Raw genomic sequence first — 27,203 nt, 5'->3', positions numbered from 1 at the left:
CCTCATTGTAATAACCTAGTACGTGTGAAATGGGGGACCGTATACACTCGAGGGAATAGTCAGATACTCGAAGAGGTTTGGATACCCTCGTTTGTCCCAAAAAAAAAACTTCATTCTTATTTTATTATAGACCTCTAAATTACTCTAAGAGCCTTATAATTTAATTGACACTTCTTAATATTTTTAACAGAGGTGTTTAGGGTTTAGATCTTTCTTTCTCTGACTAGTGAATAATAATAATAATAAAAAAAAACCTCTAAAATACGCCATAATCAAATATAGTTTTGGTAAGATTATAATCTGATCAATTTTTGGCCAAAAAGTGGCATTAGGAAATCCATTTTGCTTTAATTTCAACAACTAATTTCCATTTTATGGTATATATTTATTATTTGGTAGATCTAAAATGATATCCTAATATTTGAAATCAATTATTATTTTTGATGCGATAGATTGTAATTGTATATCTTTGATGCCTAATTTTTCTTCTGATGCTAGGTAAGTGTGGGGGCCGGGTAGAACGGTAGAACCTTGGTGCAAGACCGTAAAGAGGGCATAATAGGCCATTAGCTTTCTAATGCCTAAAGTTAGATAATACTCTTCTTTGAAATAAGCTTAGATTATTTACTAGTCTTTAGTGTGTTCTTTTTGTTGTGAAATGAAATTTTGTTTTACATTAATTAAACCTTGAAGGTATATTACTAGGAACCATTATCTTATTGTTAGGCAATTTTAAGATTGCGAGACTGAAATAACAATCATATTTTGTGAGAATATTGAGAACACAATTATTAGCCTCCTTATTTAGGTTAACTAGATTCCGTTTGAGATAGCACTTATATATTTAGACGCTCATGTACATATAACATAAATTGGATTAGTAATTGGGTTGGTATTTGTTTAGTTGCTAGATTGACCTAAACATAGATCCTAAGCTATTTAGTATATTCCAACAATGATTTTAAAAATTGGACTGGATTGATTGATTGAACTAGTTTAATTGGGAACCAAGCACCAATTTGATTTGATAAAACCCTAAAATCAGGGTTGAACCAATGGTCAAACTGGAACAATCAAAGAACTGAAAAGAAAAGTGGTTTTCGATTTTATGGTTCAACTGGAGTCGAACTGATGGTCGAACCAATGATGTTACAAATAAATAATTAATAATTTTTAAATTATTTAAATAAAAATATAATAAGTTTATTACTAATAATATGTAGGTAAAAAATATACAAAATTTTTATGTGAGTTTTCACATCTTATATTTAAAAAATAAAAATAGCAAAATGTAAACATATTAACATTACAAAATTATCCTAAAAACATAGCATTTAGTGACACTGTTCATTTAGATTTAATTATCTTTTCTCAAAATCGACCATCGCATATGTTTAATTGTAATCATAAAAAGAAAAAAAGTTATATATATATTTATATATAATATAAATTCATATTAAAGAAAAATTAAGTGAATTTTAATTAATTTATTTAATTAACTAAAAACTATTATTTCTTTCTAATCATAATTATAATAAGGAAAAAAGAAGTAGAAAGAAGCTAAATTCAAGTTACTTTTATCAAGTAGTTGTACGTTACCTTTACTTTTTTTTATTTATGTTTTTGAGGACAAGAAGTTTTACGGTTTTACTTGTACCGTAGTAAAACTAAAACTAAAAGTAAAGAACTTCTAAAATGAAAAAAAAGAAATGAAAAGAAAAAGTAAAAAGTTAAAAGAATATCAAAAGTATGTGACTTTTTCATTGATTTTAAAAATAAGAAAAAAAAACAAGAGGTGTATGTGGCTCTCACGGTTTGTAAAAAACATAGCTTTTTTAAGAAGTAGCCTTTTTAAGAAGAAGCTTGTTTCAAGAAATTCAAGCAATACCGTGTGTATTGTGTTCGTGGTCTCTCAAATCCGAACAAAAATTAGATTTTTCTGCAATTCTAGATATCACTGATTTAGCAAAACCGGTCCAATCATTCCGGTTCCAGGTTTTTTGGGTTGAATTGATGGTGAACCTGCTTTTTTTCTTAAATTTCGGTTTTATTGAATAATCGAATCGGATTGGTGCCGGTTTCCGGTTGAACCATAATTTCAAAAAAAAAAATCATAATAAAAATTAAAGACTTTTCACCCGACCCGACCCGATCCAACCATTTTCTATTCTTTCTGCCCACCTTTTCTCAGCTCTGCCGAACCAATTGAGGTCTAAATTATAATACCCAGATCGACTCGGACTCGGATCCAAATTTCAACACCTCCGCTATCAGTTTCTGTTACCAGAGACAACCTCAGAGGTACTGTTTCGTTCCCTGACACTTTGGTCGTGTTTCTTTCTTTCTTTCTGTCTCTAATGAATTCATTTGTTCCTTTTAATATTACATCCTTGCCCTTCAATTTTGTGTTCTATAACAATCCTAATTGCGCTTTGTTTTTCCAAATTTGAAATTTATGTCACTACTTTGATATATTATCTGATTACTGGAATCTTCATTATTATTCCATTGATTTCCTTATTCATAGTTGGGGGCAGCGTTTTTTTTTGAAGTGTGATTATGTTGGTATCTAAAGTTTCAAGAGCTGGAATTTTGATGCTCAGAGGACTCTCAAGAGGTATGATTACTTTTTTTGGTGTGTCCAATTTCATTACAGGATAATAAACCTTCTGTCTGTATAGCTCTATATATATATGAAACCAATGAGTTTTGTTTCAATTTCAAATGACACATCCGTTTTCATAAAAACCCATTTTGTATTTAGGTTTTTTGAATTTCTTGCTTGTTTTGCTTTCTTGTAATAAGTGTCTGTATGGATGCAATGCAGCTTTTTGCTGAAAGCTTATTTGTCGAAAGTTGGTTAGACGTATAGTTGAATGTAGAAAAAAGTGAGGTTTTAAAAAATGTACAGAAGGAAGGATGCTAAAAAGTTAAAAGAAAAAGCTGTTGGCAAACACAGTAGATATGTTTCTGAATCAAATCTAGCGTCTTTTTGATGAGCTCTAACTCAAATGACATCTTTATAAGTATTGGGTGGAGGTGAGGTTATGGGTTTAAGACCCATTGGGTGTGTGAAACTTAAAAAAGGTCATAGGTAGTGCACAAATCTTTTGTTTTTGTGGGGTTTAGGAGAGGTGATTGGTAGGTAGCCTTACTTCCTGGGCACTGTCCATAGCTTGGGGTGTGTATAATGTACCAATTAAAAAAAAAGTTACAATTCAATTTACCATGAATAACTTGAGATTATAACTTATAAGTGTTTTTTACTCGATGCATGCCATAGATGCATACTATCATTAATTCTGAATGTTTGCTTTTTTCCAGGGAAATTGACACCCATAACTAGAGCAGGATATATACAAAGGCCTTATGGCCAATATTTGCAACCGTGGGTATGTATCACCATTCTCGTTGCAAAGGATGAGTTTTCTACTTTTATTTTTTGCATTATCTGTTGCTTTTTAGGTAATATCGTTTTTGTGCTTTCCATTTGCTTGATTGATCATAAAGTGGGAGTAGAATCATTCACCAAAGTGCTTGAAGAATGATAATACATAAATTCCCTGGTCTAAATGGATATTAACTGAACAAGGACTTTGCTGCTTGTAGATGTGAGTGGTATTCACTTCTCTTGTAATTAGTGAAGCTCTCATTGTTCACATTTTGATTAATCTTGGATGCTTAATCTAAATGATGGGCCATGGAGTTTGAGACAAAGGTACTTGAAGTACTCGATACCTTGATAGGCCATCATAACAAATGCTAGTCATAGAATATTCTAGGATCTATCTTGATTAGCAGAAGCGAGTTGTGGCTCCACATAATGACTTAGTTGGAGGACACAATGGTGTGATCAATGATTCTTATACCCATTAGAATTTGAACCGTCAAGTCAGAAGGGCAAGCAAGAGTGTAGTTGATCGTTTGCTTCTTTCCTTTTTCTACCTTTATCAGATATTGTTGTTTTTTCTCATACAATATGGAAGGCTGGTTGTTATGGATTTTTTTTAATGAGCTTATTATTCCTCATGCCCTTTGCTTTTCTTCTAATTGGAACTTAGGCCTACAGGTCTGTAGTTGTATGTATAAAGACTTGGATCTGCTCACATATCTAGGTTACAATGCCATGGCTTTGTCCTGTGGAAGATTTAAGTCTCTATCTTTGTGTTTGGATCACCTTGATTGTAGAAATCTTTCTCCTCTGGTTCTATGTTTAGGCTCCATTTGTTTCACCCGAAAATATTTCCTAACTGTAAAATATTTTCTGGAAAATTCTCAGGGAACGTATTTTCTACTACTTCCCCACATTTTCTCTAATCCCAAACAGATATAATATAAAAAACAAATTACAACCCAAAAAAAAATCCAAAATACTAACAGCTGCAAGCGAGAAAGAGTCGGAAGAGCTAGTCGCCTGATCTTGACTGGGACTTTTATCCTAGCTGGGACAATCAAAATGATCAAACGTTAAGGAAATTTGGCTGCAAATTATGCCTTTTACGCAATAAAGGAGAGTGAGCAGGGTGTCTTTGGGATTTGTTTCAGATTGCACTGAGCCTTAGCCCTTTCTTGGTGGAGTGAACGGGAAGGTTGACTTCCAAGAAATCAAACAAAAGGAATGAGTTTGCCTTGGCAGAGTTAAACCCCTCTTCTTTGCCCTGTATTGAATACCAGGGAGGATGGCTCACCTGAATAAGCCTTCCCTCTCCCCCCAAGTAGATGTCTAACAAGGAAGAGATATACATGGCAGCTAGTTGAGAACCTAGTTTTACTTAATAATGAAATAATAAATGATGAACAGAACTGAAATATTAAATGTTTCACAAACAATTAAAAAATTCACTGTACAGAAACAATTCATTTAAAAAAAAAGCCAAAAGCAATCAAAAACCTAAAAAAAAAATCCAATGAACTGTTGTGGTTGATTTCATCTAGAAATCATTCTTGTTAAGGAACCATTATCTTCCTGACTCATCAAGAACAAACATGACTTCTTTGTTGGTAAAGGAGACTCAACCTCCTTTTCCACCTAAAGCTGAATAGTAGTGCTTTTCTTGTTGATCCAGAAGTCAGGCAAGGAAGGCAGGTTCAAGTCAAAGTCACAGTGGCTTTGGCGGGAGCTACTGCCTCCTGAGAAAGTGACATTTCTGCTGGTGATGATGGTGTTGGTGTTGTTGTTACTGTTGCTATTGCCGGTGCTGCCTTCATAGTGGCAGTGTTTGTGGCCGCCTAAGGCTTGGCCAGTTGGGAAGGTCTTATGGCAGATGGAACACTCGTGGGTCCTACTAGAGGTTGAGGAAGTTGATGGGTTGGTTTTATTGGTGGTGGTGGAGGGCTTGATGGAGGATTTACGATGGCTGGCTTTGTGGCCACCAATGGCTTGGTAGGAAGGGAAGGCTTTGTTGCATACAGATAGGTACAAACAACCAGGTGGAATGAGATTGGCGGCAGCAAGGTGGGTGGGTGGGATCAGCGGCCACAAAGTGGTTGGGGCGAGATCGGTGGCAACAAGAAAGGGTGCTTGGGCGGGGGGTGGAGGTTGGGGCTGATGAGTTTTGTCATTTGTGTGAGGTGTAAAGTGTTTTGCCTGAAAATAGAGGCTTAAATCATTTCACACCAAAATGCCCCAAATTATTCAGGTTGACGGTTGACCAGAATTTTCAGTTGCACCAAACACCCGAAATTAGAGGAAAATATTTACCAGAAAATATTTTTAGGTGAAACAAATGCAGCCTTAGATATCTTTTTTAACTAGATAGTCTCTTTCCCTTTTCTTGCCAGGAAACTAGATCAATCCTAGAGTTTTCTTTGTAAAGGATTGAAAGTCTTGTCTGTGAATCAAATTTTCAAATTTAAGATTTGGCTGAGTGAATAACCTAGTGTCTGAATTACTCTGGAAAAGTAGTGACAAATCTATGAATCCAGTTAAATGACAAGATTTAGCAATCCTCTGCAGTATATTTTTGGTAAAGATTCAGGGTTGAAATTACACAATAGCATAATAAAATTGTATGGAAATGTTAGAATGTGCTGAATAAATTGGAAATTGTAAGCAATATATGAGAATAATACATAAATCTATAATTGTGCATGTTATGCATGGGTTGAGATGGTTGTTGAAAAAATTGTGAAGTTATGAGGTTCTTTACAATTTAGATGAGATTTTTTTTACTTGTTATTCTTATTGAAACTTGCATGATTTCCTTATTTTTCAAAACAGTTTGAACGACAGACAGAAACCAAGGTGTTCCAGGGTTCCATATTTCTGAAGCATCATAGTTTTTCTACCACTACTACTGCCAATGCATCAGAGGAAGGGAGTGAAAAGGAAGAAACGTAAGTTCTTTTTGTTTATATGGATTGTAAGAACATGGAATTTGTAATTGTCATTTGTATTATACACCCCTGCTGATGAATTTAGTGCCATATGACCCTGAAAGAGTGAAGATGATATAGATCTACAAACGCAGCTTATGCAAAGCAGCAGCATCAGTCATTCCAAAGAAAAGCCATTTTTTTTTTGTTTCATGTAGCACTACTCTGGGCAAGCTATGGCATGTGTTGGATGCATCTGTATATGTGAAGAATTATTAAATTAATACTTTGGCTTGCAGCCAACATAGGTAATTCTAGTTGTAGCATGGGCACTGTGCCGGAGTTTCTCACATGATTTGGCTTGTTTGCATAGCTCCAGATGTTTCTAGAATTATTCTTGTGGCCTACTACTTATGGACTCATTCCAACTCAGCTTATCAGGTTGACTATTGTTAAGGGAAAGGGTATTATGATAGGATAGAAAAATACCCAGTAAAGGAGAAAAGGTAGCTCCACTTATGCAGGGAGAGGAGGGAATTAGATAAGCAACAGTCCTAGTAGCATATATGATGTCCCGTGTTCTTGTGTTGGGTGTCTTTATATTAAGAGCAAAGTATATTTTTATTTGCATGTTATGCTGTCAAGTGTCAACCATTATGAGGATGAGTATTCTAATTGATAGTGAATGCTATTGGTGTCTATAAATATAACGCGTTCAGCATCCTATGAGACATTGTTGCTCTATCCTCAACCTTTCCCCCACTTCAGGTTTACATTTCTTACCTGGATGCTTTAATTTGCAGGATATCCGTCACATTTGTTGATAAGGATGGAGAGGAGCAGCACATTAAGGTCCCGATTGGAATGTCTATGTTGGAAGCTGCTCATGAAAATGATATAGAGCTTGAAGGCAATGATTCTGATACTTATTTAGTTCAGCGTTTTGCATCATTAGATTTGTCTAATTTTGTTCTCCTAGGTTTTAAAGAAAGTAATTTCTAATAACTTGGGAATCTTCAGAACAGTTGCTGAACTTTGAAGGACATGCTGACAGTTAATAGTTATTGAGTACTTACCAGATGTACCTTGTTTAAACTATAACATGGGACTTCCCCCTTGCCTCCAACCCCTACCTCTCTTTCTCTTTGTGTTTCTTTCTGGGCTGAAGTTTTTACTTTCCATAGTACAAGATTGATGGATGAATAATTTCCATGTCAATGAGTTTGTATTTCTTCGATCATTGTTACAGAATTTGATGCTCTGTTTTTAATGTCATTTCAGGAGCATGTGAAGGCTCACTTGCCTGTTCAACATGTCATGTGATTGTGATGGTATGTTTTGGCTATATGTTCTAAACAATCATCCTTTTGGACTTTAATCTGTGTTGGGTCAAACATTTTCTTAAGCTCAAATTTGAGGGGCTAACTAATAAATTTTATGGTAGGACATGGAGTATTACAATAAGTTAGAAGACCCTGCTGATGAGGAAAATGATATGTTGGATCTGGCCTTTGGGCTTACAGAAACGTTGGTTCCATTAACTTGCTATGAGAATTTTTCTTTACCTTCAATCTAGATTTTTTTTTTCTTCTTCCCTTTTTGGGCAGTTAGATCTAATTTCATGTTTGGGATTTTGCAGATCTCGCTTGGGTTGTCAAGTGATTGCAAAACCTGAACTTGATGGAATTCGCTTAGCTATTCCTGCTGCCACCCGAAACTTTGCAGTTGATGGGTATGTACCAAAACCACACTAGAGATATACAAGGGCACTGGAGAGTTTTTGCTGATAGTAAAGGAAACAATCATCCCAATTTTGTAGCTCCTCAATTATATTTGGTCAATGATAATTGATCAGACTTTTTGTCAGTGTTTTTCTATTGTTTATTGTTTATAATGGTGCTGAGTTAACCTGTATGACAATAAGTCTATTGATGACATGCTCATTATGGTGCCAAGTTAACCTGCACGACAAGAATTTACAGGTAAATGATGTCAGAGAAAAGGGCTGCTTTTTGTAATGGCTTAGAGATTAATTTATGTTTTATTCTTTGCTCTTCAAGGATAATTTCCTTCTTTTAAGGCCAAAATATATACATCTATGTCATTCATATTTGTATCAAACTTTCATTTATAATTCTTTTTACCAAATTTGACCACTTTATCTTTTGTTGATTAGTCGATTCCCATTATAAGCAGGAGTTACAACTACTAAAGCCTTTAATTTAAGATAAAACACCAATTCGCTCGTTGCAACCATGATGGCGACCAGGAGGCTGTTAGATTCTTCCATGTCTGAGTCACATATCCACAACATTTTGAAAATCCCTGGTGTTCTGATGATTGCACTCCTCTTGCTTGGTTGCACCTGTCTTATTTCAATGAAGATTGTCTATAAATAAGCACTAATCCACGGAAGATTGTCACTTTTATAAGTTTTGAGCCGAAAGTAAACGGTCGTCCAAAAGAGCAAATGATTATCATTTTTTACGAGTAAGTTGTAGACGCACTTAATGGGTTTAGACTTTTGAATTTAAACCCCCCACTTCTCTCCTATTTTTATGATAGATTATGTGTACCTTTTCTCTTTTTCTTCTTACATCTAGGATTTTGAATTATATTTCTGCTTATATAGAAGATTAATGAATGCCACTGCGCTATAAGGCTCATAGCAGAAGCAACTATAATTAACTTGAGCTGAAACTCATTTTGGACATCGAAGATCTAGTTGAAATGCCAACAAAACATAGAGAGCTCAAAGGAAGTCTAATAGTTGAAATACCAATAAAAGAGTTATCACACAAGAGCATGCTCCATGAAACTTATACGTTGAAAGATTTTACACTATTAGCAACAAACCCTGCCATATGTACCATTTTCCACACATACCATGATCTCTCACTTATTTCATTTTTCTACAAATTGAAATACTTTTTTATTTGTCTTTCTTGCAAATTATTCTTTAAAGCACATAAGTCATTCCCACTTTCAGCATACGTTCGTGAGGAATATCAACCACTTCCTTACTTTCTCTTAGATTTCTCTTCAAGAAGTTGTGAGCATAACTTATCATAATTCTCTTTCCCATATTGGCTCCTTCACTAGCAACCACTTCAGTCTCACCCATCAAGTGGACAATACCAGCATGCCATGCCTTGTCTACAGCCTCAATCTCTTTCTCTATAACCTCTTGTCCTTTATCTTCTTCAAATTCCCTCACATCTCCACTTCCACTCTTTCCATTTTCCAACCAACCATCCAGCACATCTCCTTCCTTTTTAGCATTACTCAGCATTCTTTGGGACAACCTAAAGTCTTCACTAATAAACTCTTTCAATCTTTCTATCAAAACCTTCTCAAAGGGCTCTGAGTCGTTCTTCACATCTATATATCCATACCTCACAGCACAGCGAAACACATTAAGCTCTCTAGGCTCTACTCGACGAAAAAGAAGACGCTCTTTTACCAGAACCTTGTTTATAGGTAGTGATTTGATGGAGACAAAAATGAGGATTGAGTGAACTGCGGGCACATTTTCTATATAGTGCTTGAAGATTGGTGGGATGCCCTGAACAAGCTCTGAGTAGAACAAGGCAAGCCCAGGTATTTGATAAAAGTTTGTGTTTGCAACTATTTCCTTTAACTTCTCTGGAGAAATTTTGTTCTCAAGCTCATAATAATACTTTTTTTGGAACACATTGCTCCAAACATACATTACACTCATTAGTACCGCTGCAAAGGCTAGGGGAAGATATCCTCCTTGGACAAATTTGTAGAGGACTGAACTAAAAAATATAAGCTCAACAGTGCCAATGATAAGAATGTAGGAAATTGTTTACCAAAAAAAGAATGTAGGAAATTATGAGAAGTATGTGGGTTTTCCATATCATGATCATGACTACAACTAGGAAGCACGATGTGAGGGTCATTACAAAAACCACTGCTAGCCCTGCATGCAAAGGATCAACAATTTATTAGGTGGAATTTATATGTTTTAGGCTCTACTTGATTCTCAGGAAAGATAAGACCAGGGAAAAGGAAAAACTAGTAATGCTTAAACTTGGCCAAAAAATATTGTTTGTTCTTGGAAATTTGGTTCAAGTTCAATTGAATCCCTCAAATTAAAAGAAGTATCAATTTCATCCCTAAAGTTTCTCATTCCTATAAAAATGAATGGCTTGGAATACATTTAACAATAAATAGAGGGAATGACAAGATCACAAGATAGACTCTTTTTTTTTTTGAAAGCACAAGATAGACTCTTTAAAAGTTTTTAGAGAAAAAATTTCAACATTTAAATTTGAGGGATGAAATTACTGAACATGGATCAAAATTTACAGACAAAAAATACATTTGACCTTAAAATTTTATTTCCGATATTGAGCAAATTCAAATGGTTAGTGACAATCAATATTGAGAATGTATAGCTTAGATTAAACATAGGCTAAAAGAATATGTGGAGTTGTGGATTACCATATGCATTGCCAATGTTAGTTGTGGTCTTGAAACCCAAGGTGAGGCTTACACAAGCCAACATTAGAAGGTAATTGGCTTCAGGTACATCAACTTGGCCTTCAAACTCAGTCGATGTATGAATTACCTTCACTTGAGGAAAACACCCTAGTGAGGGGGATTGTTGGATTACAGAGAAAGTCCCAGATATTATAGCTTGACTTGCTATGATTGTTGCTAATATGGCCACCACAAACACGGGCCAATATAAAGGTTCTGCATGCAACAACTATATCTAAGGCCAAAACACACACACAGAAGAAACAGTATGGCAATGGATATGTATCATTTACTTGGTAGAGACTTGTAAAAGGTTTGAGAGACAAGGTCACTGTTCTTTCGAAGAAAGGAGGCTTGTCCAATATATGCCAATATGACAGCCGGATAGGTCACACTGCACATGCTGAATTTGAATGGATCGAATTGTGAAGTGACCAAGATCAGCAAATAAAGCCTCAGTTCCTGCATATTTTTCACATAACTATTATGTTAACAAACTTCCCTTCTTGTCAAAGATATATGTATTATTGGGGTTCAAAGTGATAGCTTAGTGCTAATGACATTTTTTGTGATATCTCATATATGTGGTTTGGACCATGTTTCCCCCCCCCCTCTTCCACTATTTTACTTATATATAAATTTTTTATTTTTTATTTTTAAAAGTATATGTATTCCATACATTTAATTTACTAGACTTGTTTCTTACATAAATATGGGTCTTGTATACGGAATACAAATATTTTGTACCACTTTAAGTTCCACCAATCACAACTTACCATCTATTTATTTAACTTTTCTTAAAGAATAGCTAAAGTTTAAGAATAACTTTTCTTAAACTTTAGCTATTCTTTAAGAAAAGTTAAATAAATACATGGTAAGTTGTGATTGGTGGAACATAAAGTAGAACTCAAAAAGTGGTACAGAGAATTTGTTTTCCTTTACGGTAAACTTTAGCTATTCTTTAAGAAAAATTAAATAAATACATGGTAAGTTGTGATTGGTGGAACATAAAGTAGAACTCAAAAAATGGTACAGAGAATTTGTTTTCCTTTACGGTACCTATATTTTCATAGTTTTATTTGAAAAGAACATATAATTCATCCTGTACATTGAGTAATTTACGGAAACATTGTCCCTATCTACCTAGTAGTTTAATTTAAAATTTAGGGTTGGATTATTTCTCATAAAAAAATAAAAATAAAACCAGGGTTGACCACAGAGATGATATTAATCTTAGTAGAGGCCCATTAGTTTGTTGGTCGGCATAAGGTATCATGTCCGGCCCATTTATGTACATATTTGGGCCTCTCCAGCTAATATCTTACATTTTGACGGGGAAAGAGACATTTGTCCCTAATTTACCAACTATGTAGCAAAATGCTCATGTTTTGAAATTATTTAGCAAAATGTCCTTATTTTTGAAACTCAATTTTAACAAAATTGAGTTACAAGTGAAACTTGACATTAACAATGTCGAGTTATACTTAAAAATATATACAAAACTTAATTTTGAGGATATCGAGTTTTACACAAAACTTGATTTTGTTAAAATTGAGTTTAAAAAAAGGAAAATTTTGCTAAATAGTTTCAAAACAGGGACATTTTACTGCATAATTTTAAAATTAGGGATAAATGCCAATTTTGCCCACATTTTAATAGCTTACAATAATAACTTACATTTTAAAGCTAGATGCTATAGCATACACAATAAATAAATTTTGTTCCTACGGTCCTCCCTGTTATGGCAAAGACAATGCCACCAAGGGAAATCCAAGCTTCTTTTTTGTTCCTTCGAAAGTACTCTATGATGTTCTTTGGAATAAAAGCTTTAAGTACGGTTGGATCAAACTTGAAAAAATTGTACCAATGCCAGCAATGGATATAAACCAAATGCAAATTATTGGAGCAAACCCACTTTGTCAGTTCCAAATCTTTGAACCATGAACAACATGATCAAGATAACTACTGATATCCAAACAGTCATGTCTGTATTCATCAAAAAGAATTAGTTGTTAGTGCCTCTTAACATGCAATTTTGCAATTTATTTCTATTTTAAAGGAAGAATATAATAATTATTCATTAACAAAGTACAACATATGTGATAGTTTTTAGACCTCCTAAAAACACAATTAGATTAACTTAGGTAATTAGTCAAGTTGTTACTTAGTCCAAATTCCAAATCTAGGTTATTACAATCAAACAATCATATCATGCAAAACAGTGGAAAGATAAAAAACACAATGATATGATCACCCAGGAAACCAAACCGGTAAAAATTTGGGGAGGATTTAAGTTAGCTATCCTCAAGGTAAACTTGAATCCACTATGAAAGAATCGAAGTTGTTTAACAGGACTTAGACCACTAATATTCTATTGCTACCTACCAGTAGAAACTTACTGACATGACCACGTGCAAACTCCGAAACCACAGACTCTTTCTTTCTTGGATTCTCCAACAAGTACAAGCACACCCGCTTGTGTTTCTTTAAGTTCTTATGGCAGCAACTGAATGATCATCAAGTTCTTGAATGAATCTCCTTCTTGATAATCCTAAGCTTGTGTAAAGGAAAGCTCCTCACAGATTTCACAAGAGATTTACATAAATAACCATATGAGCAACACTAAAACGTGACTAGGGTTTGTCTTATATACTTAGGGCAAAAATACAAAATCCTAAACGTTTTAAATAAATTAGGGTTGAGTTGGAATTTTGCAGAAAATGCATTCTGCCCAAATTTCGATTGATTGAACCTAAGCTTCGATCGATCAAACCAGGCTGAAATGCTTTATTAAATCTGCATCAACTTAAATCCAACTTTACATAAATGAACCAACTTTGAGCAAGTCTAAACACGACTAAACATCTTGTTTTGATCATGGTTTGCCAACAATACACATTAGAGTTCTAAATACATAAGATTCTAAGTCTTTAGAACCTAACAATATGGTTGGCAAATGAGGATAGAGTGGGAAAATAATAGTAACCTTTAACACTTACTAGCATTTGACATAGATTTAGACTGTTCTAAACTTCATGTGATTCACTTGGATTCTCTCAACTTATTTTTGTAATTATTTCTCAACAAATCTCGATATGTATATTGTTTGACATTGACAAACTAAATCAATTTCTAGTTTCAACTCTATTGTTGAGCTAACAATATTAGGTTCAAGGCGAAACTATATTGCTTGCACATTGAACAACCTTTGTTTGTTTTAGAGATTATATAGAAGTCGCTCGGTACCATAGAATAAGGGCATTCTCGATTATTAAGCTACAACCACAAACTATTTTATAACATTTTTTTTTTGAGAAAATATTATACAATATTTTTACAAATTGTTGTTGTGGTCAACTTCTTACTGGTTATTATTTGGGCGACCAAAATGGGCATTTACCCCTTTCACCAAAACTTCCCTACCACTCTCAAAGGAGTTGTAAGGGAGTGGTTAACAAAGTTACCAACATCATCCATTGATAGTTTCGAACAATTGAGCAATGCCTTTTTGCGCCATTTCGTTGGGGGACAACGTCCTAAGAGGCCAGTAAACCACTTAGTCACCATCAGGCAAGGGAAGAAAGAAACCCTGAGGTCGTACGTGAAAAGCTTTACTTGGGAGACCCTGGAGGTGGACGAAGTTGACGACCTTTAAAGTAGGGTTGAAGTCTATGGAGTTCGTGGTCTCACTCGCAAAGAATCCTCTTAAGACAATAGTAGAGATGCTTCTGAAGGCACAGAAGTAAATGAATGCTGAAGATGCATTAGCCGCCATAAAGGTCGTAGAAAAGTTGGGAGACAAGGGAAGGAAGGAGGACAATCATAGAAGACAAAAAAGGGAGCGTCCAGATCGTCGGATCAATGAAGGGGGTAAAAGGAAAGATGAAAAAACTCCTCGAACGGTAAAATTCACTCCTTTAGTTATGCCTGTTGACAAAATTTTGGCGCAGATTAAGGATGAGTACTACCTCAAATGGCCAAGGCCATTACATTCATCATTCAACGTCCGTGATAAGAAGAAGTACTGCTGGTTCCACAAGGATCACAGCCACTACACAGAGGATTGCAGGGACCTAAAGGAACAGATAGAAGAGCTTATATCGAAAGAGAAACTGCAGAAGTATGTGAAAAAGGGGGAATCCAGTAGATTTAGAGGTGATAACAAGAACCAGCGTGAATTTTCACCCAGTGATGAGGATTACACATCCCAACGCCCACTAAATGTGATCGGGGAGATCAAGACGATCACAGGTGGCCTATCCACGGGTGGGTCGTTCAAATCCCTCAAGAAAGCGTATCAAAGGCAGGTGAACAACGTCCACAGGATGCCCCCATTCAAACAAAGACGAATGGAACAAGAAATGTGTTTCCCAGAAGAAGATGTTAGGGGGTTGAAGCAACCTCATGATGATCCTTTAGTCATAATGCTCATGATAGAAGGATTCAATACTAGGAGAATCCTCGTGGATAATGGTAGCTCGACAAACATCATCTACCTCTTCGCTTTCCAGCGGCTGAAATTAGATCTAGGAAGGCTGTGCCCATTTGACTCTCCCTTCGTCAATTTCCGTGGTGATAGGGTGTATCCCAAAGGTATAGTGACACTAACGGTGACAGTGGGGACTTACCCAAGACAGTTGACTCATCAGCTAGACTTTTTGGTGGTAGACTACCCTTTATCTTACAATGTGATCATCGGGAGACCCACTCTTAACTGCTAGAAAGCAGCCGCGTCTACTTATTGCTTGAAGGTAAAGTTCCCAATAGAGAATGGCGTGGGCAAGGTGAAAGGGGATCAAGTATTGGCTAGGGAATGCTACCAAATAGTGTTAGCTGTAAAAGAAAACCATACATGGATGATCGAGGAGAAGGAGGAAGATAAAGTGGAAGCCTTGGAGACAGTGGAGTTGGTCAAAGGCGAGACAGTAAAGATGACCAGAATAGGGACTACACTAAGCCTCGAGATGAGGACGAGACTTGTCCAGTTCCTTGAAGAGAACCTGGATGTCTTCGCATGGAGTCATGAGGACATGCTAGGTATATCCCTAAAAGTCATCCAATATAAGCTAAGTGTGAACCCGAAGATGAAGCCCGTCCAACAAAAACGACGAGTCTTTGCTCAAGAACAGAATTAGGCAGTTACAGACGAGATTAACAAGTTGTTATCGGTAGGCTTTATTTGGGAGGTTTACTATTCAAATTGGCTCGCTAATGCCGTCCTAGTGAAGAATGCAAATGGGAAATGAAGAATGTGTGTGGATTTCACAGACCTGAACAAAGCTTGCCCAAAGGATAGTTTCCCTTTGCCAAGGATAGACTAGTTGGTGGATTCTACAGCCGGGCATAGGTTACTGATGTTCATTGACGCTTTCTTAGGGTACAACTAGATAAAAATGGCTGAAGAGGACTAGGAGAAAATGCTTTCATCATGAGCCAAGGGCAGCTCTATTGCTATAAAGTGATGCCCTTTAAACTGAAAAATGCAGAAGCAACCTATCAGAGGTTAGTGAACAAGATGTTTAGCAAGCATATCGGGAGAAATATGGAAGTGTACATGGATGACATGTTCGTCAAGAGCAAGGAGGAGCTTACCAATCTAGACGACCTCAAGGAAACATTTGCCACACTCAGACAGTACTAGATGAAGTTGAACCCCAGCAAGTGCATCTTTAGAGTAGCCTCGGGGAAGTTCCTAGGATTCATGATGTCCTAAAGGGGAATAGAAACAAACCTGGAGAAGGTGCGAGCCATACTCGATATGGCATTGCCGAAGACCATCAAAGAAATCTAGAATCTCACAAGAAGGATAACAGCACTCAACAGGTTCGTCTCTAAAGCAACGGAAAAATGCTTGCCATTCTTCAAGACACTAAAGCAAGCCTTCACTTGGACTGACGAATGCGAAGCAGCGTTTCAAGAACTCAAGCGCTTCCTGAGCAACCAGCCCCTCCTAAGTTCGTCCAAGGAAGGGGAAAATCTATATTTGTATTTGGCAGTATCAGCCACGACCATGAGCGTTGCCCTGATTCGAGAAGAGGACAAGAAACAACTCCCAGTTTACTAAGTCAGTCAAGCTTTCAAAAGAGCAGAAGCTAGGTATTCCAGGATCAAAAAAATTGCATTTGCACTAATAGTAGCTTCGTGCAAGCTATGATCGTACTTTCAGGCGAACCCCATCCTGGTAATGACGGATCAACCCATTAGGAAGTCCACGAACAAGCCCGAGGTAGCTGGGAGAATGGTCTAATGGGAAATTGAGCTTAGCCAGTTCGACATCGAGTACCACCCTAGGACAACCATTAAGTCATAGGCTTTGGCGAACTTCATCACTGAGTTCACCCTTCTAGACAAAGATAGCCTTATGGACGAGACAGAATAGTGGACGATATAGACCGATGGTTTGTCAGCCCAAAAGAGGGGGCGAGTAGGGGTTTTCATCACCACCCCAGACGGAGAAATGCTTAAATACGAAGTTCAACTGAAGGAGGAAAGAATGCCAAAATACCTCAGGCTAACGAAGCACTTAATACAAGGGTTCGATAGGGTGGAGTTCGAGAAGATCCCAAGAAGCTAGAACATGATTGCAGACAAGATCACGAAACTGGCCTCGTCAAAAGAAAGATCCACAAGTTTGGGCTTAGACTTGGAAATCCAGAAACACCCTAGCACTGAAGAAGTCCCTACGTTTGCAATCCAGAGCACAAATAGCTGGATGACACCGATCATATCCTTCCTTCAAGAAGGACGCCTCCCACAAGACATTGAGGAGGCCAGGAAGGTCAGGAAGAGAGCAGCCAGATTCACGATCCTAAATGACACCTTGTATAAGAGAGGCTTCTCCATGTCTTACTTGAAATGCGTCGACGAAGAGGAAGCCAAGTATATCTTGGAAGAGATCCATGAAGGGGTTTGCGGCGACCATGTAGGCCCCATATCCTTGGTAAGTTAGGTTATCAGAATAGGTTACTTCTAGCCTACCATGCAGGTGGATGCAATGGAGCTTGTCAAGAGGTGTGACAAGTGCCAGATACGAGAGACTGACAACAATAGCCTCACCTTGGCCTTTTGTACAATGGGGAATCGACATCGTCGGCCTATTGCCCTAAGGTAAAGGACAAGTAAAGTTCCTGCTAGTCGCTATTGACTACTTCACAAAATAGGTCGAAGTAGAAGCTCTAGCAACCATTACCGAAGCAATAATCTAGAGTTTTGTGTGGAAGAACATAATTTGCAGGTTCGGGTTCCCATGGACGATCATATCAGACAATGGGTGGCAGTTTGATAGCCAAAACTTTAGGGACTTCTGTTCAAACATAGGGATTAAAAGCCAGTTCTCATCCCCGAGACATCCACAAGCAAACGGGCAAACAAAGGTGACTAACCAGATGCTACTTAAGATTATTAAAGCCAAGTTAGACAACGTAAAGGGGCCCTGGCCAGAAGAATTGCCCAATGTTTTGTGGGCTTACAAGACCACAACAAGGACTCCAACAGGAGAAACCCCCTTCAGACTCACTTATAGCACCGAGGCGGTAATTCCGATGAAGGTGGGAGTAACCAGTGTTAGGCGAGAAATGTTTCGCGAGGAGAGCAATGATGATCAGCTACAAGTCAACCTGGACTGTCTAGACGAGGCTAGAGAGAAAGCTTCTAACAAAATGATAAAATACTAGCAGAAGATGACCGAATACTACAACAAGAGGGTGAAGCTCATACGACTCAACATAGGGGACCTCGTCCTGCGCAAGGTCACCCTAGCAACCAAAAACCCTGCCCAAGGAAAACTCGGCCCCACATGAGAAGGACCCTACTAGGTCGTCTATTACTCCTGCCAAGGCAGCTATCACCTAGAGACCCTAGACAGACAGAGACTTCCATGACCATGGAACATCAAGCACTTAAAGAATTACCACCAATAGATGTAACAGATGATTGTACTCATTCTTGAAAGTAATGAAAGAACTATTCAACCATTTTTTTAGTGCGAACAAACAAAAAATTGGCTAAGTAACAAGATTTCGTCAAGACGGATGTAAGTTATTGACGAAGCCATAAGAATGATAAGATTCCTTAAATGGGTGTGAGTCACAAAAAATTGGCTAAGTAATAAGATTCCGTCAAGATAAATGTAAGTTACTGACGAAGCCATAAGAATGACAAGATCTCTTAAATAGGTGTAAGTCACAAAAAAAAAAAAAAAATTTGGCTAAGTAACAAGATTCTGCCAAGACGGATGTAAGTTACTGACGAAGCCATAAGAACGACAAGATCCCTTAAATGGGTGTAAGTCACAAAAAATTGGCTAAGTAACAAGATTTCGCCTAAACAGATGTAAGTTATTGATGAAGTCATAGAAATGACAACTTCCCTTAAAGGGGTATCAAGCATAAAATCATCTAAGTAACAAAATTCCGCCTAAGACAGATGTAAGTTACCAACAAGACAACGTTCCTGCAATAAGCGCAATTCTCAACGAAAAGTTTAACTAAGTAGCAGCGATACAAGCTACTGACGAAGAAGAAATAACCAAAGAAAATAAAGCAAATAAAGACAAGAATGCAAACAAGTAAGTATAAAATTACAAATAGAAGTAAAAGCCCAACGGGCAACCATCATTGTATTTGTAAGCCCCTAAACACGGGGTAAGATTGTTCTCAAAATTAGAATATTGTTCTTAAAGTAGAATTAAAAAGCCCAAAAACACACTGGGCACTTAAAAAAAGGGATTACAAAAGAGAAGTATCAGATTCATGCATCAGCAGCAGCGTCAGTAGGAGCACCCTCAGGAGCATCGCCTTCAGGAACCGAGGACTGGGAAGCTTCATTAGCAGCCATCTCTTTATCCACCTATTCCAGATCCAAATTTTCTAGACCAACTCTGGTGGCGTGCTTGATGAAATACCTCCTCAGGAGCTCAAAGCCTTTAAAATACCAACTGAAGAGCACAGTGTTGTACTTGTTAGTCTACTGGAAAGCCTCAATGGCTTTAGCAGTGATGGTCTTAAGCTTCTCCTTGGCAACCAGAAGTTGTTCATCCTTCTCCAGAGTTAACTGCTGCTCAGTCCTGAGGTCATCGCTCAAAGTCTTGGCCTTTTCCTTGAAGGTGTTGGCCTTGTCCATGGCGACAATTAGGTCTTTCTTCAGTTTGGAGTTCTTCGCTTCCAGAGCCTCCATCCTAGACCTCACAGATGCGACCTTTGCCTCTTGAGTGAGGTACTTTGTGGTGATATGAAGACTTTCCCCCAAGACCTAAAAAGGAAATTAAAGCCTTCAAAAAAAAGAAAGAAAAAAAAAAGAGAAACTGAAATTACACAAGTACACTACCTAGACGATTTTGTGGACGTGACGAGCCACGATCTCATCAGAAGGCACCCTTGAGAAAATCTTAAGGTCCTCAGTAGTGACGACCTTATGCGCCCTCTCCACGGCTAGTCTAGCATCGTCCCAAACACTGGACGGACGGGAGTCTGCTTTCTCCTTTTTAGTTAAATGCGGCCTCTTTGAAATAGGAGTGAGGATCTCTTCAATTGAAGTGGCAGGAGAAGCCTTCCTCGTTGTTTCGGTGCTGGGAATAGTTGGACTGACGAGGACAGATGAAGTCACAGGGGGGCCCTTCCCAGTAACGCGCACTGTCTTTTTCCCAAGATTGGACAGTGGCTCGTTTTTCTTGGATCTCATCTTAGCATACATATCCTGATTGAATTTCGTCGTCATCTCTATAAAAAAAATAAATAAAAAGAAGAAACACTTGTTAAAAAAAAAAAAAAAAAAAAAAAAAAAAAAACAACAACAACAACAAAGGGTGGCAGCGACGAACCAAATACTTACTTTTCTTCTCTTCTTTCTCAATGGTACACAAGACGTAAGTAGAAGGCTCCGGGCCAAGGCAATATAGAGCCAAAGTACGAGGATCGACCAAATCGTCGAAATCGTCAATGGACTTCGCGTATTCAATGGCAACCTCAACGTGTTGCTTGTATTTGCTCTTGAGATTAGGACGTCTCTTAACTGCACAAGGAGCCCAAAAATTTAGCAATGACAGAATAAACAAAACCAAATGAAAAACAAAGTGTGGAAAGAAACAATGACGCACCTAGACGCGGGGTTCCCCACTGATGAAGCAACCTAAGGAGATCACCCCACACCTCGCTAGTCATCCCCGGACATCCCCGGACACAAAAAAGAAGCGAGACTTCCAGTACCTGAATGATGAGGGTAGATCCTTGACGATCTTGGTCCTTCTCTCCCAAGGCACTAGTTCGTAGTACCTATGCTCTTTAGATTCCTTTAGACGATATAAATAAACTAGCTCGTCCACCCTGATCATAGCCCCTTCAGTATTAGCTAGCCATATTTCCATACAGCTGACCACTATTCTCCATGAATTGGGCATAAGTTGCCAGGAGCGATGACGAAGCGATCTAGAAGCTCCATGATGAAAGGGTGGATGGGGAGCCTAAGCCTACACTGGAAGGCAGTCTCGTAGAAGCATACCTCCCCGGGTGAAAAATGACAAGCTCGCTCCTTCTCTTGAGGAAGACGAACCCTAATCTTCTCAGGGAATTGAAATCTATCCCTAAATCTAGACAGGGTCTCGTCATCCAAACCACACGCCTCCCTGAGGGCGTGAAAAGCCCTAACTTCCTGAGGAATGGAGACCACAGTATCTACTTCTACCCCCATAGGATTGTCATTAGACGACAACCCGGTCTCTAACTCGCTCGATCTCACCTCAGACATTGCCTTCCACTCACTCAATAAACCCTCAAACCAGTCGATTGATTGACTAAGCAACGTGAATAAACTACCCAACACCACACCTAAACTACCACCCTCAGTGACAAAATTTGCAACCAAAGGGAGGAAAACATGGGAAGTACCCAAAGAAGCCCCTAAACGCGCAAAAAAGAAAGAAACTGAGGGGCAGGCTCCCTAACCTTAGAGCTATTGACCATAAAAACTAGATACAAAGATGGATCCTAAAAGCAAAAACCCCAAAACAAGCACAAAAAAAGGAGAGAAAGATCAGAAATTGAGCATGACCTGTATCTAAAAAAATAAAGAAGGGGGAGAAGAAAAACATACCTCAAAAGAGCACGGAAAACTTAACCACAAAATGCATCGGCTTGAAGAAAAACGCAGGAAAAAGTTGGAGAAGAAGAAACTCAGAACAATAATTGGAAATTGGAGAAAGTGAAGGGAAAGAGAAAAGTGGGGAAGTTTAAACCAAGGCACAAAAAATTGAAATTCAGCAGAAAACCCCAAGAATCACATAATTGGAGCATTAACTCCACTAGTCAGGACACGCCACGTGGCCACGATATGTGTAGCGCCACCACTGCACATTAAATGTGGGGCGAAATCCCAAGAGCCGTGTCGGATCAGGAAACTTTTCATCTTCTGATGGTCGTCATGACACATCACGATGACCACAGAACCCGGGGGGCAGCTGATGGGATTGACGAACTCAATTTACTTGGATGATCTCATCAAATACACTCGTCCACCTCGGTGTGACACGGACGAGGATAGAGAAACCATTAATGGGAGCATTCAATACCTTGAACAGTTACCTAACAGTTGGCAGACTGTTGGAGCCTCAACAAAACCCATATTCATGAGCCTTGAGGCATTACAAAGAAGGCACTAAAGCCACAATCAAGGCCCCCAACGATTAAGAACCACAAAACTGTATATATACACTTCAAATAGCTACAAACCAGGTACATAGATACACACATCCAAAAGTACTCACAAGTAAATCTGATATTCTTTGTATTCTCCAAAAAACTTTCTGATACTAACTTTGGCATCAGAGACGTTGTGACAGGCACCACACCGGTGATCACCTTGAGGGAGCAATCTTACTGTATTCACAGGGACCTAGACGAAGACCCAGCTCCATCTGGACGCACTCATAAGGACTAATGATTTTGGCATAATCAGGACCTATTGTGACCATAAGAAATAAGAACATAGAATTTCTACTATTGGTAGAATCTTAATTAATTACCTTCGCCATTATCGTTGGCCCTTAAGACAATGAACACGTACTTGATCACAGGGATTAAGGTGATAGCGTAGAAGATCAAGGACAGTGCAGCCAGAATATCGTCCTCCTGCTGGATACCATTGGGGAAGATGCTTGAATACACGTAGAGTGGGGATGTGCCAATGTCTCCATACACTATTCCAATACTTTGGAATGCTACATGCAAGATCATTGACCAATCAACGGCCTAACAAGAAGATTTTCATGTCAAATATCATGAATAATATTAATTGTCTTCGTTAATTTCCATGCAAGAAAAATATTGCTAGTGCAAAACCATATATATAGTGTTAAACTTGGATCGAACATTGGTCAATTGTAAGGTTAATTATTCAGCGAAAAGAAAACGCTAGTTGGGTCAATTGAAAAATAAAAATATATAGTCTTATATATAAAGATTAAAGAGGATTCTGGCATTTTACCCCTAATTTTGAAAAAAATTAGCAACATGCCCCTGTTTGCAAACTATATAGGAGCGTGCCCCTGTTTCGATACTCGATTATCCTAAAATCGAGTTCAATTAAATACTCGATTTGTAGAAAATCGAGTTATGCCCGATCAAACTTAAAAAAAAAAAAAAAAAAAAATTTCCATGGAACTCGAGTTTCAGGAAATCGAGTTCCATGCAAAAAATTTTTTTATAAGTGTGATTGCTCTATATTCAGGGAGCCCTATAGTGGCGTTTTTAAGTCCTATAGTGACGTTTTAAAGCCCTATAGCGGCGTTTTCCTGCAAATATTTTTAGAAGTGTGATTGGCCCATATTCACGGTGCCCTATAGTGGCGTTTTTAAGCCCTATAGTGACGTTTTAAGGCCCTATAGTGACGTTTTAAGGCCCTATAGCGGCGTTTTTCTGCAAAATTTTTTATAAGTGTAATCGCTTTGTTCTGGGTGCCCTATAGTGACGTTTTTAGGCCCTATAGTGACGTTTTTAGGCCCTATAGTGACGTTTTCCTGCAAAAATTTTTTATAAGTCCCCATACCAAGTTCAAGGGGCCCTATAGTGGCGTTTTTAAGCCTTATAGTGACGTTTTAAAGCCCTATGGCGGCGTTTTGGAACTCGACTTCCCTAAAATCGAGTTCTATGCTTTTTTTTTTTTTATTTATTTATTTTTTTTAGTTTTATTTGAAATAACTCGATTTTCTACGAATCGAGTATTTTAATGAAACTCGATTTTAAAGTAATCGAGTATCGAAACAGGGGCATATCCCTATATAGTTTCGAAAAAGGGGCATATTGCTATTTTTTTTCAAAATTAAGGGCAAAAGGCTAGAATCTCCAAAGATTAAAAGATAATTAACTATGAAAATACTAATGAAATGGGTAAATTGCATTTTGGTTCCCTCAAATATGAGGTTTGTTCTATTTTAATCCCTTCGAATTCTGTTATTTAAATTTAAAAAAGGGAACTGTTTTGTCTATACACCTAATTTTCGTTAATTTCTTGCTTGAATTTTTGATTCCTCATCGTGAATCTTAGTCACTTAACTATGAGGTGCTTCAACTTTCCGTTAATAAACGTGTACAATAAATGAACAGAAAGTACAAATTTGTTGTATTTTTATAATTTTGAGGTTTCAAAATCTCAATTAATTTTTATTGACAAAATATTAAAATGATACAGTAAATCAATTATCCCCTTATTTAGAAAACATTTAAATTTAAAATTTTTAAAATTTTAAAATTATGCATATATTACACGAAAATAAAGAGTACTACTCTTTATTATTGTGTAATTTATGCATAATTTTCTCTTTATTATTGTATAATCTATATATATATAAAACCGAAACTTCTGCTGACACCACAATTTTTCACGTCAGCACAATATTTAAATATAAAACCGAAACTTCTGCTGACACCACAATTTTCCACGTCAGCACAATATTTAAAAAATAAAAATAAAAACATTATAACATCTCAAAATCCTAGCAACCTTACCCCTCTCTCAAGTTAAGAAATATAAAGCCACAGTTTCTGCAAACTCTCTCTCTCCAAACATAAATATCAAATTCAACTCCTTTAATTTCTCTTTATATTTTTGAGGCTTCTATAAAGTTATAGTGAATTATGCTGATTTTGTTTTGTGTGTGTGTGTGTGTATAGATGGTCATAATACTCCGGTATTCTAAGAGAAGTTTGTGTTTTCGTTAATTGAAGGCCTTAGAGAGATAAGTGTTGTAGTTTGGAACAGCAATACAAAAGACGATTTCATTGGCAGCGGAAAGTAATTACTTTGTCTCATATTTTTGTTTTTTGAATTGATTTTGTGTGCTTTTTAGACCCTTTTGGATCAATTTTGTTAATTGGGTGTTTTTTTTTTTTTTTTTTGATAGGGTCCAATTGGGGAAGATTCTTTCTAAGGGTTACGACGACCACACTTGGTGTCTGTATACTAATAGTGTGGGGTAAGTACTATAAATTACTAACCCTTTTAAGTGTATAATCTGTTTCTAAAATTATCTATAATATTTTGTCCTCCGAAAATTTTATCTCTTTAATTTTAGTATATTGTGTTTCTTAAACTATAGACAGATTTTCTTTGTTCCTTATTTTCAATAATAAATCATTTTATTGCAATACCGGTAATTGTTTGAGAAATCCAATATGTTCATATTTCTATAGAATAGAGAATAGTAGAAGCCAATTTTATTACAACTACTTAAATTGAGTTGACTTAATTCTGTACAATTACAAAGTATAGCATGAAAGATAATGAAATTAATTGTTGTAATTTTTATTTTCTTTCCACGTTTTTATTGTTGATGAGAAATTAAGGCTCAGTTGCACAATATGTGTAAATTATTCAGAATGCTACTTTAAATAGTAAGTCAATGTGTCTCTTACATTTAGGTATTAGTTAGAATTATTTTCAAATGATTATACTAATAAAAGTGAATGTGTATAAATTTTGTTTAATTATCCCGTGCATCGCACGGGTTAGTGACTAGTTTATGCATCATTTTAAAACTAGTTAAAAAGCCAATTTTAACTTGAACATTAAATCTTTTTAAGATCAATTAACTTTGTGGGATGAAAAATGTGGCTGAGTTGCTGGTACAGCCGACCTTAGAGCTAGAGTCATGGCCGTGAGGACGACTAGGAAAGTAGCTGGATTCGATGTCGAAGGAGTCATGCATACTCAACTTTTGGAATGACAGTTTCTTCTTGTTGAGCTTCTGAGAAACTTCCTTCTTTACTTCAGTGCTGTCTTGAGTGTCTTCGACTATATTATCAGACATTTCTACAATAATCCACAAGAAATCACGTATACGATATTATAGAGAAAGAGAGGTGCATGTGGATGTTTGGGTGGACAATATGTGATGAGGATATTTATAAGCAAAAGAAATGAAGGACCCACAAAGTGCAGTTCGGTCATGGTTTGCCACAACAAATGTATGCATTGAAATAGTTGCAGATAGACGCTTGAGTGTCTCTCGTTTCCTCTCTAGAGCGTAGAGACAGGTCTGGTCTTGCTTCGTGCAAGCAGTTTGTAGTTCCCTTGTGGAACTCTTTGGTCCTCTCTTCCTCCCTCCTTACCCTCCCCACCATAACTTCTATATTCCCCTAGAAACCCAAAGCAGCTTGAGATGGCAGACGAACTTGAAGACTTCAGGAAAAAACTAACCCTGACTGAGGAAGAAGACGAGGGCATAGTGCTGGGCGGTGACAGCACGAAGGCAGCAAAGGAGCTAGGCGAAAACTGCCTTGTCATGCAAATACTCACACAAACAAAAGTGCCTTGGCCTGGAAACCAAACAAAAGTGTCCGCATCTCGGACATTGAGGAGGACCTCTTCCTCGTGGAATTTGGAGATAAGAAAGACAAGCAGAAAGTAATGGACATGTGTCCATGGAGCTACGACAAGAACTTGGTCCTACTTCAGGACTTTGACGATGACGTTGCACCAAAAGAACTCAAACTCCGTTGGTGTCCCTTTTGGATCTAGATTTACAACCTCCCCCTCAAAAGTAGGACAAAAGAGACTAGGTGGAAGATTGGCAGCAAAATAGTGGAGGTCATGGATGTTGATGTCCCAGGCAACAGCGTTCAGTGGGGAAGAATGCAAAGAGGGCAAAGAGGGCAACTCACCCACCATCGGATAAGAGATGCCAGCGCCCCAGTATGGTGCTTGGCTTAGAGGCGAGCCACTCAAGCGTACTTCCAACAAGGATATGTCGGACTCCTCCCATCGACCACCGGAATACGGAAACCACCATAGAACGACGGAAGGAGCGCAACCCTCCCAAGAGGCAAGGGTGGTTGGTGAGCCCCACGTGACTAGGGACCCCACTAGACCTTCTAACACCACGCTGACCCACT

General features: G+C 37.5%; 1 protein-coding gene and 1 pseudogene across 1 annotated transcript; one reads left to right on the top strand and one right to left on the bottom strand.

Annotated features, from left to right (window-relative positions):
* Positions 1–1,880: 1,880 nt before the first annotated feature.
* On the top strand, positions 1,881–8,446 carry LOC115969933 (adrenodoxin-like protein 2, mitochondrial). The gene is made up of 8 exons (XM_031089574.1): positions 1,881–2,301; positions 2,528–2,617; positions 3,325–3,392; positions 6,221–6,336; positions 7,119–7,225; positions 7,597–7,646; positions 7,760–7,842; positions 7,955–8,446. The coding sequence occupies exons 2-8, from the start codon at positions 2,560–2,562 to the stop codon at positions 8,067–8,069; spliced, it is 597 nt and encodes a 198-aa protein (XP_030945434.1). The 5' UTR covers positions 1,881–2,301; positions 2,528–2,559; the 3' UTR covers positions 8,070–8,446.
* An 828-nt stretch (positions 8,447–9,274) lies between these two features.
* On the bottom strand, positions 9,275–26,119 carry LOC115970533 (annotated as a pseudogene).
* Positions 26,120–27,203: the final 1,084 nt, after the last annotated feature.

The sequence above is a fragment of the Quercus lobata genome, chromosome 12 (assembly GCF_001633185.2).
Source record: "Quercus lobata isolate SW786 chromosome 12, ValleyOak3.0 Primary Assembly, whole genome shotgun sequence".
NCBI classification, from domain to species: Eukaryota; Viridiplantae; Streptophyta; class Magnoliopsida; order Fagales; family Fagaceae; genus Quercus; species Quercus lobata.
The sequence above is the reverse complement of the archived record's forward strand: the minus strand, read 5'-3'. Positions and strand labels throughout refer to the sequence as shown.

What these genes read in the sequence shown, in the direction of transcription:
- LOC115969933 (XM_031089574.1), top strand. Translation starts at nt 2,560, where the DNA reads ATGTTGGTATCTAAAGTTTCAAGAGCTGGAATTTTGATGCTCAGAGGA. An exon ending in GCTCAGAGGACTCTCAAGAG is followed by an intron (nt 2,618 to 3,324) that starts GTATGATTACTT and finishes GCTTTTTTCCAG; the next exon opens with GGAAATTGACACCCATAACT. An exon ending in GCCTTTGGGCTTACAGAAAC is followed by an intron (nt 7,843 to 7,954) that starts GTTGGTTCCATT and finishes GGGATTTTGCAG; the next exon opens with ATCTCGCTTGGGTTGTCAAG.